A 19,922-nucleotide genomic window follows, 5' to 3' on the forward strand; every position below is an offset into this window, starting at 1 on the left:
TGCGTAACGCATTTCTATCCAATCACCGCTTTTGAATATGGTCGCTGCTGTCCGCGCGCCCGGATTGTTACCCCCCTCAGCGCGCAAGATGCATTGTAGACATGTTTAATATACTCAGTGCCGAAATTCAACGTTGGAATATTATTTGTGCGTGCTTACTGTGTGCAGTGTACCTCGTGGGTTTCCTGACAGTCTTCTCTGCGACGGCGTTCGTCATTCTGTGGAGTGGAGTGAATTATTACCTGCACAAGCGGGAGGAAAACTTGCGCCACCGTCTCTCGATACTAGGCTTAATAAAGCATGACAAACGTGAGCAGAGAAGGCGAAGCGGGCGCAACTCTTCGCAGCGCGCGGTTTACGCGAACAGTGCGACACCGACGTCGGCCACACCGTCGAGGTTCGGCAGTGTTTCGTTTGATTATCTGCGCGTGACACCCGGGAATAAATTTGACACTCCTTCGCGGGTACACCGGAGCGGCGAGGTTGACGGCGGTGCATACGGCCTCGCTAGCCCCGTGTTGATGAGTAAAACCACTATTCTCAACCGATCGTGCCAAAGTACTTCCACGCCGGGGCATGGGAGGTGAGTAACTGCATCCGTTCACGCACACGCCGTTGGGCCGGGTCTGTTTCAAATTTGAATGAAGGACGTGCCCGCCATAAAAGTTGCGCTTCCGCTAGAGGAAGTGCGTGTGGCTGGTTTCTGAAATGTGTCCGAGTCGTCCTTCGGATATCGTCCCGTGTAACGTCTCGTGCTGATTTGAAGCTGGCGCGTATTTTCTTTTTTTTTTCAATGTGTGAGTTGCACGATGCGCGTGCTCTTTTGTGTGTGTGTGGCTTACGCGCAAATTCTTCGCGTGCTCGCAGGCGTCGATTGCACGCGCAGCGTTCGTACATACATTCGTAACTGCTATCAGAAACAAGACATTTTCGTCAGCGCTTATTGAACGCACATTCCAGCAGCTGCAAAACAACAGTTTTGAATTCAGCAGCGTTAAATTTGTCAGAATAAGTTTCGAAACGTTTTTGCCAAACTGGATAATTATTTATTCGTAATTGCTAATTGTTTTCTCAGCTTGCTTAAGCACATCTCTCAGGAAGGGGACAGTTTCAGACAGCCCTCGTTCAGACCCTTTTGCTATGCCCATCTTGTTATACTCACATTGCTCAAATGCTGTTTTATTTAAAAGATTTGACTTCTTTACAAATGCCTTGAGACGATGTTAAAAACAAGCAGAACCGTTAAATCGTCACACTTGAACTCATCATTTCACAAGACATTGGCGTATTATTCTAAATGTGAATGCTCGGTGGGATAGAAACGATGACTGCATTTGAGGTACTCATCCTTCTTTTTTTATCGCACCTAATAGCTAGGCAGTAATCACAGTAATAGTTCGGTAGTAATGACAATTGCCCTTCCAGTCACACTTGAGCTGTTGAGGTAGCTACAGAAAGCAGCCTTTCAAAGATAACTTGGTAGTTTCAGAAACACGGATAACTCCCATCTGTACAAACCATTGTATTTGGGCTCTAGATGGTACAAGCAAAGAGAAAGACACGGTGTGTGTGGTGTGTGTGTGTCTTTCCTTTTGCAGGTCCCATCTAGCGCCCAAAAACCATGTTTATCAAACCCCACCAAACGTGACCAAAAAGAAGTTTACAAAATGGTGGTGTGACACAGCATGGCACCTTATGGTAAAATAGGACACAGTAGTCGTCCGTGGACTTTCTTTTTCAAGTTTCGCTATTTGGATATAATGAAACTTTTATCCTGTTATGCACGTGGAATGTGAAATGTGCCTGAGGTGAAGCTTGCTAAGGTTTATTCAGACCAATCTAAGACAAACCAGCTTGTTCAGGAAACATTGAAGAATAACTCTGTCATTTTCTCTAACAAGTTACCTGGTATTAACAAAAGATTGATGGTTTCATAGTTTACTACCTAAAGAGTACACTTAAGGTTTACACTCTGGCCGGTACTCTATGCAAACATCCTGTTAAAGGCCCTTTAATTCCCATGCCTTGACCTTGACGCATCAAATTAGCCTTATTATTTGGTCTGCAGTAAATATCCTGCGTAAAAAAGAAGGTCAGGTTCATCTGAAAGATTAAACGCATCGTGTCATACATGACAGTTCATTTATAATGACACCAATTATTGTGATTTCTGGTCATAACTGTGGCAGCATGACCATATGCTACAAGTTTAATGCATACAAGTCCTCGGAGCTTGTGTAACTGCTGCTCTGAGGACTAAAATCTGCATCGCCACTAGCTGGCTCCAACAAGGAGTGTTCATAGCAGTTAGATATTGGGCCAGACCCACATGACGCACATTGTACACTAAATGTATGTATTATAAACGCAGACTTAACAAAGCATGGTTATGGGAGGCACGTTTTTCAACGTTTTTGTCGCAATTTTAAGCGTGCTGCACTGTATGTAAATAAATAAGTGTTCTTGCCAGATGTGTATAGAGCTAAGATACATTAACTGGAACGCATGAGTGTGTAGCCATCGATGCCTGCATGTGACTGTACCCTCGTCGGTAGTGCAGGTAGTTATCGTGAGTCGGTGCTGCAGGTGTCAATTGCCCCGTGCTTGTGCACTCCTGTTAACATATGCGAGCTTGTTCAAGTAGAGGTACCATTTGCGTGATAGAGAAATATTATTCCTCACTTTTTGTTCAAGGGCATCACCCGTGCCTTGCAGCTCTCTGCCAGCAATACACCAGCATAATTTCCTTCAGAACGACTGCTGGGAAGGGCACCCTAAATTAGTTATGAAATGACTCGTCTGACAACTTGTTGGGTACCAGACAGTTTATACTGCATCCTGTGTTCTACGCACATTAGGTTGAACCAGAGTAGTGTGTGCATGTAAATGTGTGACAAGATTGTGCAGTTTGGCTTGCGGTTGATGATTGACGTTTGCTCGTTCCAGGAAGTTCCAACTTGACTGGCTCCCAGTCACCGCTCGGAGGCACCCGATCCAGCAGGAGAAATACTCCGTGGGGAGTTATCCAGTGGTGTGTCTCAATAAGTCACCACTGCCACTGGCCAAACCATTTTCATCGCCAGAACTGATACCGCCAGTGAAGGTCAAGATCCTGCCGCTGACGACCTCCCACATACAGAACCAGACGTTCGGGTATGTTTTGATACCAAGAACTTCAAGAATACATTTGCCACAGCATGGCAATTCAGGACAGCTAATCGATGTTTGTGCTTAATATTTTTTGAAGCGTGATGACTGAGACACGAAGTAGAACAAGTTGTCCCATTGTTACCTGTTCTACTCTTCCACCTCTGTCATTGTGCTTAAAAAAAAAAAAAGAAATCTTCGGCATGAATACATGTGGAATTTGTCAAGCTCGTGGATGCATCTACATTTTTCGGGCTTGCCAGTATGCAGAAGATAACTTTCGATCAGCATTATACAAATTTTTGCTTTGCCTCCTCCAGTTTGTTATGCTGTGGGCATGTGAATAATATCAAAGTACTGTAGAGCCTAAGGCGAATGAGAAGTGCGAACCAGTCTGGTGGGTATTGTTTATAGGTTCTTGCAAAAAGGAACAACGGCCATGTACTGAGCGTATTGATTGTGAAGTGTTTTCGAGGGAGAGAAGAGAGCCGAACGTGCACGCTGACTTTGCATGAAAGGAAAGCAATGAAAAAACAGATGAAAAGATAAGTTTGTGCTTTTAATCAAGGCTCAGCGGCGTTGAATAAGTTCACGCGTTCATGCTGCCTGGTTTGTGTTCCTCATGAAGGCTTGTTCCAGTGCATCTGTGCTGCGGGCACGGGAGTTCATGTACAAGTGTAGTGCTGCCAAAGTAGCCTTTGCTTTGGGTTGGTCCTGCAGCTTGTTCAAATACTGTTTCCTCAAGTGCATGCCATTTTCACATGCCATTTTCACATGCCACTTTCACATGCCACCACTGTTTTGCCTATGCAGCCACCCAGCAGCCACTGCCGAAACTGATAAGCAGGATCCATGCTCTACAGAGAGTGTCATCCAAGCCCTCAAGGAGAGGAGGTTAGTAGACAACTTTACATTTTTTATGCCATTTAGCATTACCCTTGTTTCATTTCCACTGGGCATTCTAAAAATGGGAAACTTAACATATAATTCTGGCTCACAAATCGTCGCAGTAGTGACCTTGGCCTGTATAATAAGATTTTACCAGTTCTGTTTAGACTCAACTAATTTTTGTTATTGGTGTATGGGTTGCAGTGCCTGCTTTATTTATTTATTTATTTATTTATTTATATATATATATATTTATTTAATTTCTATTATAGTGCAGACATCCTGTAAGTCCAAGCAGGGATGGCAAAACAACAAAAAATAATACTAGAACAACTGCACTGCCAGGACCGGATAAAAACGACATAGCAGCCGGGAAAACGCAGCAGTGAGGAACGTAACAGCAGGGCTCTACTGTGTTCAGCTGCGAAGGCTTCCTTTTTAAAAAAACCTGTACAGAGACCTTCATATCTTTGTGCTGCTTTCGGATGGATGGCAATCTTTTCTCTGCATAAGGCTTTCCCTGCCTCATGGATTTCCACTGGACTTGTTTGCTTTCCATTGTGCTTGCAATTGCGTGCAGGAAGCGGGCTGCTGCCGCAGCATATCAAGATGGCCTGGACTCGGCGGGCAGCAGCCCCACCCAGGCGCAGAGCAGCAAGCGACCGCGACGGGAAAACCTCTGCGTGCCGCAGCTACCGCCCTTCACACCAGTTGTTACGTCGGTGGGTGGGTTCGGGCCTCCCTTTCTGGGCTCGCCGAGCAAGAATGCAGTGGTGCGGGGCCCTGTGCCTTCTGCCCTGGTGTCGACGCCCGAAGTGACCTTCAAGCGAGGCCGCCTGTGCTCTACGTCGAGTCCCCCCGGCTCGGCCAAGCGGCATCGCAACAATGCCATTGCCATCTCCTACTGCTCTAGCAAGAGCATCCTACAGCAGGTGGTACGGTTCAGCTCTTTCCATTGGCTCTGTACTTTTGTCGATGACGGCACTTTGAAATTAATGTGCACACTTTTACCTTTTGTGTGGCCATAGGTAGTGTCCAAAATCACACACACTTTCCGACTGTTCCGTCAGAGCAATGAAATTATTGATATGTGGCACCTCAAAGAGAGAAAAAAAAAATGAATGTGCGAAGGGCTCAGTGGTGGCGGTCGTGGCTTGTTCATAGTAGTAAAACAAGTCAGAAGCTGATATGCAAGCCGTGTATTTTTATAGAGTACTTTCCAAATTCATAATACTGGGACAAAGTTTTGCGTGTGCTCCAAGTTTTGCACTGCTTTCGGTTTTCTAGCACTCTGCTGTTGCAGCAGCGCAATGTCTCATCATATTGCACGCCTGGCTTTTGTCCGTACCGCAGGAACCGAAAGGATTGGTGACGTCACAGCCGCCATTTTTTGGACACTTGTTATTCTCTATTGTAAAGTGTGCACACCCTAAGGTCTTATCATGACCAATTATGTGCTTTTATTTTTTAACCTTGCTTATGTGGCACTCTCCACCTGCCAGGATTTCTGCAAGGATTTACATGTGCGTGTATTTACCTGTGCATCTTCATAGCAATCCTGACAAGAGAGTACTGGGTGCGCAGGGTTAAATGAATGAGGGACTGATAACAATTGCTGTGCAGCTAAATCACACCCTAACGGGTGCAGGATGTTTTTAGAAAGTGATTGGCCACATGATGCTGAATGTGGCAGTTTGTGCTGCATCTGCTAAGCCAAACAGGCTATTGGTGGGCTCTTGGTAGCAGTTGGTTGGCCATTATCATTTGAAAAGCAGCGCACTTGTTGAGACATAGACAAACATTAAGTCGCACAAACACAATGCTTGCATTTTTCTGTTTCGACAAATGCACTGCCGTGGAAAGGATAAATGCCAAGCAACATTGGTCTTGGTCATTCCTTGGAAGTGAGAGATCTATAAACTAATCTTTGTACAGGTTGTCCCACGTAACTTTAGCCAATGCTTAAAAAATGAAAGGCACTGAGCATATAGTGTTGGCAATAGCGTAGAGTAACTTGAGCTATTCTTTATTTTCACCATAACTAATTATTTAATTACAATTAATTACCCAACCTTTTGATTAATGGCTTAAGACTGCAAGTGTGATACACAATGTTGTAGGGTGCCTTCAAAAAGCATCTAGAAAATTGTTTTCTACACGATATATCTCACACAGTTTTTTCTGTGTACCAAAGAAACAGTCCGTTCGATTTATCTGCACTACCTGAACTAGTTCATGTAGTGCCACACTCGGCCATTCGTTTTGGCAGTGCAACGTGGCGCCCTCTGAACTACGGCGTTCGTTTTAAACAAGTGCAGGCGTCGTGCAGGGCTAGTTCAGGCAGACCCTGCACCGTGTTGAGAGGTGGTGCCGGTCGTGCACAAGCGCTACAGCCATGGCAGCAGACGACGGCAGCAGCTGACGCCGATCGTCAATGAAGATGGGAACCGTGTTTGGCGATAGGCGTGTTTGGGAACCGTGCGATAGGCGGAAAAGTCTTTTAAATTCAAAATCAAAGTAGCGACTCACGACTTCTTCACAGTACTTAGGAATTCTATTGCGTTGCAACCTAGTTAGCTTCAGCGCTAGAATTGTGACAACATCGTCGAAATCCTCGTCTTCACTGTCCGAGTCCATCAGCTCAATAACTGTTTGAACGATTGCTGCAGATGATGCGCCGCAATCCATAGCGGTTTCCACCATATATCAACCAGCCTGTACACCCTTCAATACACTTTCGCCTAACCGCGGGCAGGCTGGATCAATCCATGAACAAAAGTCGACGTGCAGCTGGCGAAGCGCCAAGACCAGCAGAAGGCCTGCACTACCTGCACTTCAGCATTCGTTTCAGTTTGGCGCTAGTGTCGCGCTATGCCTGCACTGCTGAACTGGCGCTGCATGAGTGTGACACTTTTTCTGAACTGCCAGGAACTAGTTCACTCAGTGCAAGGTAAATCGAACGGACCTAGAGTCCGCAAGATGTGAATAACACACAGAAACATGATGGGGTTCTTGCGCGACTGCTATTGTGCTGCTCTCAAGTGTGCAATGGGTGAACAAGCACAGTTGCAGTCAGACTGAAAATTTACTCTCTCTCTCTCTCTCTCTCATTTGGATGAGTTCACTCAACGTAGAATCTTATCAGGTAATTTTAACCAACGGGCAAATGTTTGTAGCAGTCATCGCCTTCCATTTTTCTTACACGCTCAACCCTTTCCTTTCTTGAAACAATATAAAAAGCTGCTTCCTTCTCTATTGCAGTGTTGGACACTTTATCACTTTGGCAGCACTAGGCCAGTAGCACGCATTTGCGCTGTTATGCGACGAGAGCCGGAGGCCCAGATGCCTACAACCAGCGTAACGCCCTGTCACTTCCCTGTGGCCACAGACGAGCTGTGGCAGTGCGTGTTCACCCATTGCATGCTTGAGCGCAGCACAATAGCAGTTGTGCAAGTGCCTCATCTCATGTTCTTTTTATATGTATATATATCTCACGGGCTTTCTTTGGCACATGGAAAAAGGATCTAAGTGAGACACATTCTTTAGAAAACATCGTATTAGGTTTTTTCTGAAGGTTCTCTACAACTTTGTGTATCACACTTGCGGTCTTAACCCTTTATTGACGAGTGCTGCCTACAGGTAACATACAAAAAATATATATATTCCAGAGTTTCAGTGCTGAGTACGAATTTTCTGGCTAAATGGCTTTGGCCAGCACTGGATGACAAATAGCGAGCGTCATTTGTTGGTTTAGAGCAAGAACACTGGACAAGGAAGAAGAAGTTTGGTGTGGGACTCACTGTCTTGTAAAAGCAAGCTCAGAGGAGACAGGCCCAGTGCGTCATATCCAGCTGCAGTGGTGTCGCACATGCGGCGTAAAGCAAATGAAAGGCGCACCTGTGGTTCACATATTATGAGAGCTGTCTATACAAATTGAAAACGAAGCCTTAGGTAGCTTGGGGTGAAGCCCGCTTCCAATTTCCTGCCTGGGGTTTCCCTCCTATTGCTGACAAGGATTCCGTAAAATATTTTTCTTGATGTGTTTTGAATGCTTAGATAAAAATTAAAATCCTTTTCTGGGTGTTTATGTCTTGTCATTAAAGGGTGAATAAATAAAAGGTTTGATAAATAAATGTAACTAAATAATTTGTTCTGGCAAAAATGAAAAAATAGCCCGAGTTACTATGGCTGTTTGCCAACACTATGAGTTCAGTTAAATTCACATCCTCACAGCTTTGTTCCTCCAGTTCATTCATTGAGAATTCCTCTTGAGTGGACATGCCTTTGCACACTCACCGGCGCCATGTTGTAGTAAGTTGCAATGAGTGCCATACACTGATCGGTTAAAGGAACACTAAAGGCAAATATTGAGTCAAGCTAAAGTGATAGATTAGTGCTCGAGAATCTCTAAGGTGTCAATATTATCATGAACAGAGCCTTAATAAACAAGGAATAGAGGTAAATGCAGGACATGGTTAAAGACTCCCCCAGGATATTCAAGCACTTGCCCGATAGTGAAAGCACTCTTCAGTTAGATTTTCACTAGTACGCAACCAATCATTGCAAAAAACATCCTTGCATTTTATTATAAGACGAAATGCTAATTGTCCAGTTCTATTTCATTTTTTTAGAAAAATGAACTCATTGAAATTACCCCTGACAACGACGTGGGCGGTCTAGAGGTTTCATTTTCGCTCCATTCCACGCCGCTCACGCTTTCGTGTGTCACTAGTTTCGCTATTGGGTAGCACTGCGCTGGTTTTGCTGGCTCGCCACATTGGCACAAACTGCAAGTAGCAGGGAATTCAACTTCCATGTGATGTCACGGGATTCCCGTGACATCACTTGAAGCTTACGGCACTTGACCAAAAAACAGCTGCAGTGGCGAATCCACCACTCTGTCTTGGCCCGGTAGCGCATTTTCGGGCAGGGCTTTACTCACCGACGGCAGCAAAGGGTGGTGATGGTGTATGCAACGTCACCATTCCCCCGGTTGGGTGACGGGAGATTTGTATTTCCAAAGAGGCACTCAGACCCTTCATATGCAATTCTTTCAAACTAAGTCTTTTCTTGGTGCAAAACAAGCTTTGCAAGGTCTCTGGAATGGTATTTAAGCAGTCCACGTCAACTCAGTGTTTGCCTTTGGTGTCACTTTAAAAAGTTAAATACTAAATTCTTGTAAACTAGTCAGTTATGCATTTCAGCTTCTCATGGAAGTAATGTCCACCTCTTTATTCCAGCTCAAGGAACACAGTCATGCTATTTGCCAGAAGTAAAATTAAAATGCGGCAAATATTTTTTTGAAACGGACATAGTGCTTTGCACGAACAGAAAAATAAGGGTTGACTTATAGCTTGGGCTTCTTCAAAGGCGTGCCTTCCAAGGGACAACAAACTGTCGTGCTGTTTCTGCGAGTAAAAAAAAAAAAAAATTGCCTTTCATCATCGCATTGCAGAGGAACAGCCAGTCCCAGAAGCGGAAAGCTGTACCACCCGACTCTTCTCCATTGTCAAAGCAAACAAGAAAGGAAGACAGGTGAGGGTAGTGAATTGGCCTTTCTTTATCTCCTAGGTTTTTTTTATTAATATATATATTTAGTAGCTTTTTCTTGGCTCTTAGGGTTGTTTTGAGAGTCGCCTGACGTCCACCTGCACTACCATTGCAGATTTGCAGGTTAACAGCTCTGTTCTCTACGGAATAATGCAATGAAGCAAAAAAAAAAGCTACTTAAATAACCTCACATCACCTTCAAGCACACAATTATTTTAATAAGTTGCATAGCCTTCTTGAAATGCTTGATGTTTGGCTCTTTGCTTACGTGGGCAATCATTGCCGACTGTTTCTGCACAATTTCTTTTTGTCAATATTTGCCCTTGCTGCTTCGGCATTGTGCCCACATCATGCCACCCCCCCCCTTTTTTTTTCTTTTTTCTTGCAGGAGACTTCAGTCAGACGATGAAGACTCCATGGAGAAGACCGTGGACAGCAGTAAAGAAGTATGTGCTTCTACGCTTCGCTCTCTCTCTCTCTCTCTCTCTCTCTCTCTCTCTCTCTCTCTCTAGTACACCATGCAGCCCTCCTCATAGCATGTGTGTTGGTTTGGATTAAGTGCAATAATAGAAGTGGAAGTGCAGCTAAAGACCAACATTTTTCGAGAATCTTTGGTCTTCAAGTTATGGTGCTAGAAACTTATACATATATTTGATCTTATGTGCTTATTTTGAATATGAGACCCATTTTTATCTCGCATGTTTCTTTGCTTTTCTTTTACCTAATTTTCTGCCAAGATTAGCAAAATATCAGTCTCTCAGATTTTACTAAACCTGGTATCAGTGGCATCTGCATGATTCACAGGATGAAATAGGACCAGTGTTATATCTCTGCCCAGCATAGAACAAGAGTTGTGAGTCTTTAAAGTGTTAAGCTCCAAAGGAACACTATCCCAAGTTTTAACTTCAATGTAACCATTTCTAATCAGCCCCTTTCTCCAAGTCATTGGAGTAACCATCGCTGTTAACTGTAGAAGTGCCTGTAGCATACATCAGTTATTCATTCAGTTTCATTGGTACTGAAATTCAGAGATTGTCTATATCTGTCTGTAAATGACCCCTTTCTTTTTGTCTATTTCCTTCCACAGAATGATGTCCCCTCAGAAGCAGAAGTGTCGAAAGAGTCGTCGGAAAGCGAGAACATTGATGCGTCAAAGCTGAGGAGCCGGATCAAGCCCCTTGACTGGGGCACCATTGAAAAGAAGGTACAAAAGCCATAACTTATTTCGTGGCTTTTTTTTTTTCCACCTTGGTAGCTTGCTTTCCACTGGGCTCATGCCTTGTGAACCTTTAGAATTCTTGCCTTTTAGGTTGTGCTTAGTTCGCTGTATATTATCACGATTATTCAAGTTGTATCTGCTGTATAATTGGTGCCTACACAGATTTATAATTCTGCTTTAAATACATTTACAGTCGACCCCAGATATATCAAATTATTGTTTATTTCGAACAATCGTAAAGTCGCCTTGAAAATCCCATGCTTAAGTGTAGCGCTGTACTATGCATTTATCGAATGCCCATTCACTGTCGCATTCGATACAGTGAAATCTCGGTACAACGAACTTCAGGGGACCGCGGGAAAATGTTCGTTATTCTGAAAGGTCGTTATAGTGAAAGCCCAAAAATTAGCCATAACAATAGCATTTCAGTAACGCAAGCGTCCTACCTTTGAAACGGTACCTCCTTGAACTCGTTTCTCACACAATGCACACGTGATCGTCAGACAAGGCACATTTATTTGAAATAGTCCGTGATCGTCTTCTGACGGGTGCAGCACAGACTCTGCAGCACGAACGATTCCAGACCGTCCGCATTCTTATGCACGCCTTCGGTCGCTGTGCCGCTTTTGGCTATAAATATGCGGAGTTTTCGCAAGCAGTCCAACGCATCTGTGGCCGACACGGACTCGTCGTGGTCTTCGGGTGCTGCCGTAACGTGCAGCAAGATTCTTGCTGGTGCTTAAAGATTTTCTCCTTATCTTTGAGAATCGTGGCGATCGTCGACCGCGCCACTCCACGTTCTTTAGCCACGACGGATTGTTTCTTCCCGTCTTCTATCTCGCGAAGAATCTCTACTCTCTCGCTCAAAGAAAACTGCTTTCGCTTCTTCGCCGTGGTTAGAGTTGTTGAGCTCATGGCAACGCGAACGCCGGCACGCACTTCTAACACAACAATATAACCAGAAGAAAAACAAGATGGACAGGCCTGATACGGGTGACAGCACGCGAACTGAGAAAACAAGCAAGAAAAACGTGATGCGGCGTTGCCTCCGCAACAGGAAAAAAAAAAGGCCCACTTCAGCGTTAATTACTACTTTTTTTTTTCTTCTGCCGCACCGTCTCAGGTTTTACGAGCCCATGCTCCTCGCCTCTCCACTCACAAAACCTGGTGCGTCGTTGCCTCCACAACGGAGAAGGAAAAAAAGAGTCTCCGCCCGCATCTTTCTCCTTCCGCGCCATCTCAGGTTTTTGCGGGAAGCAAGTTGCAAGGCGGCCCGCTCTTCGCGCTGCGTCGTCTGCTAGCTTAGAGCTCCGACTGCCATGACGGATACACTGAAATCTAAGAATCCTCGCATTTCGGGACATGAGTTCGTAGTACTGAAGTGTTGTTAAGATGACACGGAAATTAAATAACGATCGTTATTCTGAAATGTTCGTTATTCTGAAGTTCGTAGTAGTGAAATATTTTTACATTGAAACTATAAGCAGTCGGCACGGGATTTCATAAAAGTTCGTTAATCTGAAATGTTCGTTAATGTGGTGTTCGTTGTAACGGGGTTTGACTGTACAGCCGAATCTCGTTAATTCGGACATGGTTCATTCGAACTGACGCTGTTGTCCCGTCCAAGTTATGTGCATTCCAATGGGCAAAAATGCCCGGTGATAAGAACGCGCAAGCATTTGTGACGGTTAATTCAAACATACCATGCTCCAACAGTGTTCTCAGCAGTGAGGCAAATCATGCGGCAGTGCCTCCAACCAGCATTGCTCTTACCCCACCATAGAGGAAAAGCTTAGAAGAGACCACTCAAACCTGTGTCAAAGAAAAAAAAATGTAGCCAGAATTTTACCCTCTCTCAAATGGCAAGGCCACTGTTTCTGTGTTGCGCCGTAATGCATTACGGCGCATTTTTGCTGTTCACGGTCTGTGGGAAGTGAGTCGCGAGCGGAAGAGACCAATAAGTAAGGCCCCTGCAGTAACGTGTGTGTGGCAAACTGGTGTCATGCGGACCCGCCCGACCGCTCTGTTCGTATTTGCGTCTGGTTCAGCCGGACCGCTTGTTTCACGCTATTGTCTGCTCGTGTCAGCTCTTGCTCACACTTGTTTTGGTTGGCATGGTTGGTCTCGTTCACAGCTTTTTTATTATTATTATTTTTTTACAATGATGCATTTAAACTGAGGCGTCCCGATAGAAAAGCTGTTTGGAGACAGTATGCCATAACCGATTTTGTACAACAAGGTAGACACTGAATACAAGGGCCCGAAGGCGACACCCAGCACCTCATTCTCCTTGTCTTTTGAATGCGATGACGCTGCAACAGATGGGAGTGCACCAACATGATTATGATCTGTGGAAACAACTTCACTGTCTTTATAAGACATGACTCGTGTTAAGAACGCAGGACAAAGAAGGTAAACACCACCACCGATTTATCAGCACATGAAGGAAAAAACATGCAAGCACGCAGAGTGAAGCAGCAGTAGAGGACCAGTCCTGGACTTGGCAACTCCGTAGCTTCGGTGGCAATGGTGGCAGAAGTAATTAGCACCATCCAGCAAGCTGGTGGGAAAGCAAATCTGTTTCCCTCCCGCCCTTCTTCGCAACTACGCTCCCGTCGCCCTCCCTCTCAACTCCTTCATCTTTGACAGTCTGCACTCGCGCGCGTTTCACCGTGCCAGCGCCAGTTTGCTTCTTGAAGTTTCGTTTTCTACCATTATCGAGAAGCGAGTGTTGGCCGGCTTGCGCAGTTTCGTAGTACTTTCTTGCTGTGTGCTTGCGTGCCGCGATATTTCACGACTCGCACTGTTTGTGCATTTTGCTATGGTGCACGAATACTTCACGAATACTTCACGAACAACTCTTTCTTTTAATTCGAACAAATTTTCGGGCCCCCTTGAGTTCAAATTATTGAGATTCAGCTATATATTGAACACTGTACACCCGCAGGCTTGCTTCTCCCAACAGGGCCAAGATGACTTCTCGTGCCATCAGAACTATTCAATGCTGACAAAACAGCACAGTCCAAAGCCACGAGTGCACAGCTGCACTTCGTGAGGGCGTGCGATGCACAAGCGAAACGCCCCTTCACCTGCCATTGCTTGCCACACCTTGGCGCTACCATGCTAAGCTGGAGGCCGTGGGATCAAATCCCGACCCCAGCACCCACATCTCGATGGGGGTGAAATGCAGAAACAGCTGTGTGCCTTACTTTGGGTTCACGTTAAAGAACCCTAGGTGGTCAAAATTAATCCGCAGAACCCCACTGTGGCCGGTCTCATAATCACTATTGTGGTTTTGGCATTTAAAAGCCCAGAATTTAATTAACCTAAATGAAGCCCTCAGTGTTGAACATCGTGGTATTTTAATTAAGCATATGGGATATGTATATCCATGAAGCACAGCACAGGGCATAACGAGGTAAATTTTTTACATCTCTGGTGTTGGAAAAAGCAAGATGAAATTTACTGCTGAAAGTTCATGTTCTTGTACTGCCCGATTATATGTACTATTTGAATTGAGGTTATGAACCGGTGACCACTTTCTGTTTTCATGTGGCTTGCTCCGTATACATAGTTTGCACTTGGTTTCATAAACCTGCTCCAAAAGCTGCTCCAAAAGCTGCTCCAAAATGGCATGGGCCATCACTGGCACTGTTTTGGCGGATGCTATTTGTTAATTTATCGGCAAAAGCTGATGACTGTGCTGTTTCAAGAACGCAAAAAGCTTCCAGTTTCAATGTGTTATACAAGAAAAGTGTGAATGACACACTATCTTTTCACTGAGTGGCTCCAAGCACGAGATGGCTGAACCCCGGAGATTGCACTGTAAAGGACATGTGGGGCATGTTCTTGCGCAATTCGTAGTTCAAGTGTGCTAGTGGCTGCAAGGTGCATATCTAGACAGACTAGTTTGCTTCCGCTCTGCGTCCATTCCTACCTCATCCCGAAAAAATATAATGTGCAACAAGCCCTTTGGCGCTTGCGAGGTGCACCGCAGTCTCGTGGCCAGGGCGACATGTGATTTTAGGAGTAGCATTGTGATCATTGTATTAAAGACCAACCATGCAGCACAAGCCATTTGCAGCATTTGTGTGCAGATCATACCAGTAAACTTTTGTGCGTTTGGCACGGCCCTGAAAAAAAAAAAAAAGTTAAATTCCTGTTTCTCTGAATTTCTGCAAACTGCCCGAGACATGCGAAGTTCTCGTACGGGCATATATTATGTTTCGATTTATCGATATGTTGAACTACTCTTTGCTATCCCCTTCAAGTTCAGTATATTCGAGATTGACATTATTTCATTTGAAAGCATAGAAAAATAGAACATAAATTTGTTCATCTTCGTTGCAGTTTTTACCAGGTTAAAAATAATGTTCTCAAAGTGGAATCGTTAATTCTAACATACTTGTACCGCGAAGTCCTACGTAGTTGTGTGTGGGGGTAGTGAAAATGGCATTACTACAACATTCACTGTAAGACGCATTGTCATTACATGACTAAGTTGTCTGGAGCTGAGCCAGTAAGATTATTTATGACAAGCTGTATGCTCAGCTGTTGCATCTTCATTTATGTCTGGCGAGATCTGACTGTCTCCTTAGGTGCCCTGATTAAAGTTGGCATGGGGCTCAGAGAAATTTTGCTGAAATTTTGTGATTGGATGTCGTAAGGGAATACCTGTGGTGGTGGCCTTGCAGAAGTTGGTGTACCCGGAACACATCGCAACCCTGAAGGAGCACGAGAATGACCAGGCCCGGGATAAGCAACGGCTCAACAGACTGTTGGGTGGGCTTCAGGACGTCAGAGAACAAACAAATGGTTAGTGCTGCTGCAGAGTTCCTTGATTTCCATTGACAAAAGCGAATTACAATACTGTATTATAACAGTGCCTTAGAAGTGCCAATTTAGAACACTTCCTTGTCTTGGGGATGGATGCATGTTCTGAATGGCTAGCTCTGATGTTAGTTTTCTTTCCTTTCATTTTTCTTGTTTGTTTTTTTCCGTGATGGCATTTGTGACTGTTATCTGTAATTTCTTTCTCACAGCAGAGAAAACACCAGTGACTACTCAGGCCGAGACGGCAACACCCACCACCTTGGCAAAGACAGCTGGCCTCCCCACTTTTGGCATTCCACTTGCAGCCACGTCCAATGCAACTTTGGCGCCAGGGTTGACGACCAACACGGTGTCGGTGATCAGCAGCCCCGTCATGAGTGCACCATCCGCCATGGCCTCGCCACCCAAGACAGCCGAGAATCCAGCTCCTGTCCTTCCTGCACCAGTCACCACTGCAGACACAGCCGTTGCGTCTGCTGCCTCGGCGGCTAGCACTGCCACAGCGGCGCCGAAACCTCAGTTTGGCGCTGGCTTTTTCAGCTCAAGCACCACTGATACTGCTAGCATAACTGCGCCGGAAGCGGTTGCACAAAGTGCGCCAGTGTCACTGCCCGCAGCTGCAGCTTCCACTGCGGCAAACCCATTATTAGCGGCCTTGGCAAAATTCACCTCTCCAAAAGCTACAGAAGCCACCACAGCTGCTTCACCTGCTGTGTCTCAGTCATCGGCTCCCTCAACCAGTTTGGTGGCTCCCTCACTTTCGTTGCCGCAGACATCTGCGCTGTCTGTGCCAACTACCACGACATCTGATGCTGTCGCTGCACCTGCTCCCAGTGCAGCAAAACCAGCTGGCGGTTTTGTTTTCTCGGGGCCATCACTCGGAGGCAACAAGCCAATTTCAACTACACCTTCAGTCGCTCCAGCACCATGTTTTGGAACGGCAGCAGCCACGACTGCTGTGTCGCCAGCATTGCCCATGTTTAAAGCGAACGACTCGAATGCTATTGCTGCAAGTGCCACGTCACCAACTCCGGCTCCTTTCCAGTTTGGCTCCAACGCACAGGCGGCAAAACCAACCGTGTCACAGGGCTTCTTGGTCACTGCAGCGTCGTCAGCACAACCATTCAAATTCGGCTCGAGCGGAGGACCTGCCGCACCTGTTCCTGCGGCAAACACCACGCAGACGACCACGGGCCCATCGTTGGGGGTGTTCAAGTTTGGCACTGCGACACCTATGGGCCCTCAAGTTTCGGCGTCACTGCAGCCACCCACTTCATCATTGAGCGGTTCAGGCACAAGCATATTCTCCTTTGGGGCTGGTGCTGCGCCAAAACCAGCAGCCACTCTATCAGTGCCGGCCCTTGGCTCGGCAAGTGTACAGTCCCCGGCCGCAGCATCGGCAGGCATCGGCACTCAGCCTGCCAGTGGTGGCTTCACCTTTGGAGGTAGTGCAGCATCATCCCGTAGCACCACCGCGACCACTCAGGGTGGATTTTCTTTCGGTGCCACTAGTGCCACTGCTGCCTCCTCTGGAAGTGGCCCAGTCTTCAAGTTTGGCGCGCAGGGGCAGCAGCAGCAGGCGACTGCTTCAGCTCCGCTTTCAACTGCAACGACAGCTGCCTCGTTATTTTCGGGAACGCCGTTCACATTTGGAACACCCGTCCCGAAGCAGGACATCGCTCCCACAGTACCACAGTCGTTCAGCTTTGGTGCGGCAACCACCACACCAGCAGCCGGAAACAGCACTACACCTTTTGCATTTGGAGCGAGCGGTTCTGGCACAGCGGCTGCCAGTCCCTTTGCATTTGGCGCAGCTGCCACTACAACGGCTCCGAGTGCGGCACCGTTCTCCTTTGGGGCTGGCACGACCAGCACGCCTGCTCTTCCACAGTCGAGCACTACTTCACCGCTCTTCCCCAGCGCCACACCCATAGGCCAGCCTTCCTCTGTGGCTCAGCCTGGTGGATTCCAGTTCGGTGCACCACAGGTTCAGAGTGCGTTTGGCGCAGCCACCAACGGCTTGACCAACGGCATCTCAAGCACTGCCGCTGGTGCTGCTGCCCAGCCCAGTGCTGCACCGTCAGGACTGTTCAAATTTGGTGCGGCCAACAACTCATCAGTGCCAGCATTCAACTTTGCTGCTTCGCAGTGTGGAACCAACGCCACTCCAAAGCCTGCTTTCAATTTTGGTAAGCCTTCATACTCACTCTTCTGAACTCCTGTCTGTTGATTTTGTATTGTTTGCACAAACATAACAATTATAGCTGAAGCTTGTTTAATTAACAAAGTTGCACCAAAAATGAGAATGCCTTTGTTATGTCCTATATTCATAAGCATGCACACCGATATCACAAAAAATGATCAGGTCTGTGGAAAAGAAATGCAAGGGTGATGAAAAGCATTGAGTCTACTATGGAGACTGTTGTGCGGACATGTGGCAAAAAAAAAAAAAGGGGGCGATTCGCACCAGGTCCGTTCGATTTGCCTGCACCTCTGTGAACCACTTCACGGCTGTTCACAAAAAGTTCAGAAATTGTGCAGCTCAATTTCTGCGGTGCAGGCGTTATGTCCGACTAATTTGCACGGAATGCGCATATTCGAGAAGTGCTGCACTGCTGGTACGATTGGCTACTGGCATGTAAATACACGCCACACTTGCATTGACATATCAGACATGTGTAAGCGGAATTTTAACGGCATTCATGCCCGTGTGCTGCGCCACTGCTTCGCACCTGTTTCGCACCAAGTCGTCACTGACAGCGGAGTCGGTGCAGCAAAATCGTGAACCAGCCTTGCACCTTTTGAAACGAAAGGCAGGGTGCAGCACGTTGTGAACTGGTTCATGTGGTGTGGGCGAATCGCACTAATCGTGTGATCTATGTGATCACATGAAGTTGACGTCTGCTTTCTGGCAGCAGTCCAGCCAAGCAAAGTTGCTGACTGAAACACACGTCCATAATGAGCCATATCAACTATAGTTCTTGCAAAGTACCCTAGTCACCAACTGATTTTTCGATCATAAAGTGGGTCACTCAGGGACCTGAACTCTACTATGGCCTGCGTGTACGATTTCACTCACAATGGCTGACAAGGTCTATTGTTAAAAACGCGTTAAAGGCCATCTTCCCAAAACAGCTTGTTGCCAGCCACTCTGCTAGCCCTAGACTAGTTTTCATCACAGCCGTAATGCCCGAGCCGCTAGGCATACCAAGCGCGGCTTCATCTAGTTGGGGTTCACTGCAGGGTCAAGGTGGTCAACTTTGTTCATGACGACTATGTAGCATCGTACTTGCAGATCACATCTGAAAATTTGAATCTTACACCGTGCAGCATTTGTCATTTTGGCTGCTGTCGGAAGTTGGGAAAAATCATTCGACTAAATTTGAAAACGCTACCTGTGCGTATATTTTGAGCAAGGTGCAAAACAAAATTTTCCTGACATTATGCTGTATCCTGCATTTTCAGTTTTGTTACAATAGCAGAATACTCAGAAGAAAAAAGAAAAAAAGTACGACCAACCAAATTCCACATTTACTTCATTAAAATCTTTGTTGGTTGCATCAAGGTTTGACTAAATGCTGAATTTACTGTCTGTGCACTTCACCAGCAAAACTGCCACAGTGCATTGTGTGCTTGTTTCTAGCATTGCATAATAAGCCATTACCACCGCATGTGTGACCTTAAATTCAGCTTCATTATGCCTTGTTACTTTCTCGTAATAGGAGGCCTGCCTAAATTTAAAAGTGTCTGACCATGCTCCTGGAAGAATAGAAGCGTTGCCTGGTGTTTCGATCGTCCTAATCCTCATTAGAATAGTTCCCTCCTGCTTCCATACACCGTGTCTCGCGACTTCTCCAAACAGTGCTCCTATGGTAGCTGTCGTGTTGCATTTGAATTATTCGACAACTCAAAAGCTGTGTCGTGGAGTGCCTTTATTGACAATTGAGATCATTGGTCGTGTTGAAACCCACGCCTTCTCTCTCCCCTTAGGTGCCCCTGCAGCTACGAGCAACCTGTTTTCTATAGGAACGGCTTCGTCACACAGCGAGCGACCGCTATCAAGGCCACGAAGCAAGCGCATTACGAAGAAGTGACGCTTTATAAGCATCTGGGAGGGGAAACAAAATATCATCTGTACAAAATTTCATCGGTTTCCATTGAACGGTTTTTAAATGTGCGCAGATTGTGTAATTAATTATAGGCGTGATGATCACTGCGAGGTTGAAGCATTGCGTATCGTTGTCTGGGGCCAGAGTTTGTGGTCCCAGTGCTGTTTCTTGCCTTT

General features: G+C 46.0%; 1 protein-coding gene across 3 annotated transcripts; it reads left to right on the forward strand.

The window, feature by feature from the left end:
• The first annotated feature begins 20 nt into the window (after nt 1-20).
• On the forward strand, nt 21-19,814 carry LOC135915505 (ice-structuring glycoprotein-like). 3 transcript variants are annotated; one of them, XM_065448616.1, is made up of 10 exons: nt 21-583; nt 2,947-3,153; nt 3,961-4,041; nt 4,616-4,970; nt 9,491-9,570; nt 9,974-10,031; nt 10,673-10,789; nt 15,499-15,619; nt 15,850-17,826; nt 19,628-19,814. In XM_065448616.1, exons 1-10 carry the CDS (start codon nt 102-104, stop codon nt 19,729-19,731), a joined length of 3,582 nt encoding a protein of 1,193 aa, XP_065304688.1. In that variant the 5' UTR covers nt 21-101; the 3' UTR covers nt 19,732-19,814. The 3 variants fall into 3 exon arrangements, with proteins under 3 accessions (XP_065304688.1, XP_065304686.1, XP_065304687.1); XM_065448614.1 differs by having other exon boundaries at nt 22-583; nt 15,847-17,826; XM_065448615.1 differs by having other exon boundaries at nt 22-583; nt 4,616-4,967; nt 15,847-17,826.
• The last annotated feature ends 108 nt before the right edge of the window (nt 19,815-19,922 follow it).

Source organism: Dermacentor albipictus, chromosome 2, assembly GCF_038994185.2.
Source record: "Dermacentor albipictus isolate Rhodes 1998 colony chromosome 2, USDA_Dalb.pri_finalv2, whole genome shotgun sequence".
NCBI lineage: Eukaryota > Metazoa > Arthropoda > Arachnida > Ixodida > Ixodidae > Dermacentor > Dermacentor albipictus.

Excerpts from the sequence above, each read along its gene's own strand:
- LOC135915505 (XM_065448614.1), top strand. The coding sequence starts at position 102 with ATGTTTAATATACTCAGTGCCGAAATTCAACGTTGGAATATTATTTGT. Across the intron at positions 10,032-10,672 it reads CCGTGGACAGCAGTAAAGAA|AATGATGTCCCCTCAGAAGC; the intron begins GTATGTGCTTCT and ends TTCCTTCCACAG. Across the intron at positions 17,827-19,627 it reads AAAGCCTGCTTTCAATTTTG|GTGCCCCTGCAGCTACGAGC; the intron begins GTAAGCCTTCAT and ends CTCTCCCCTTAG.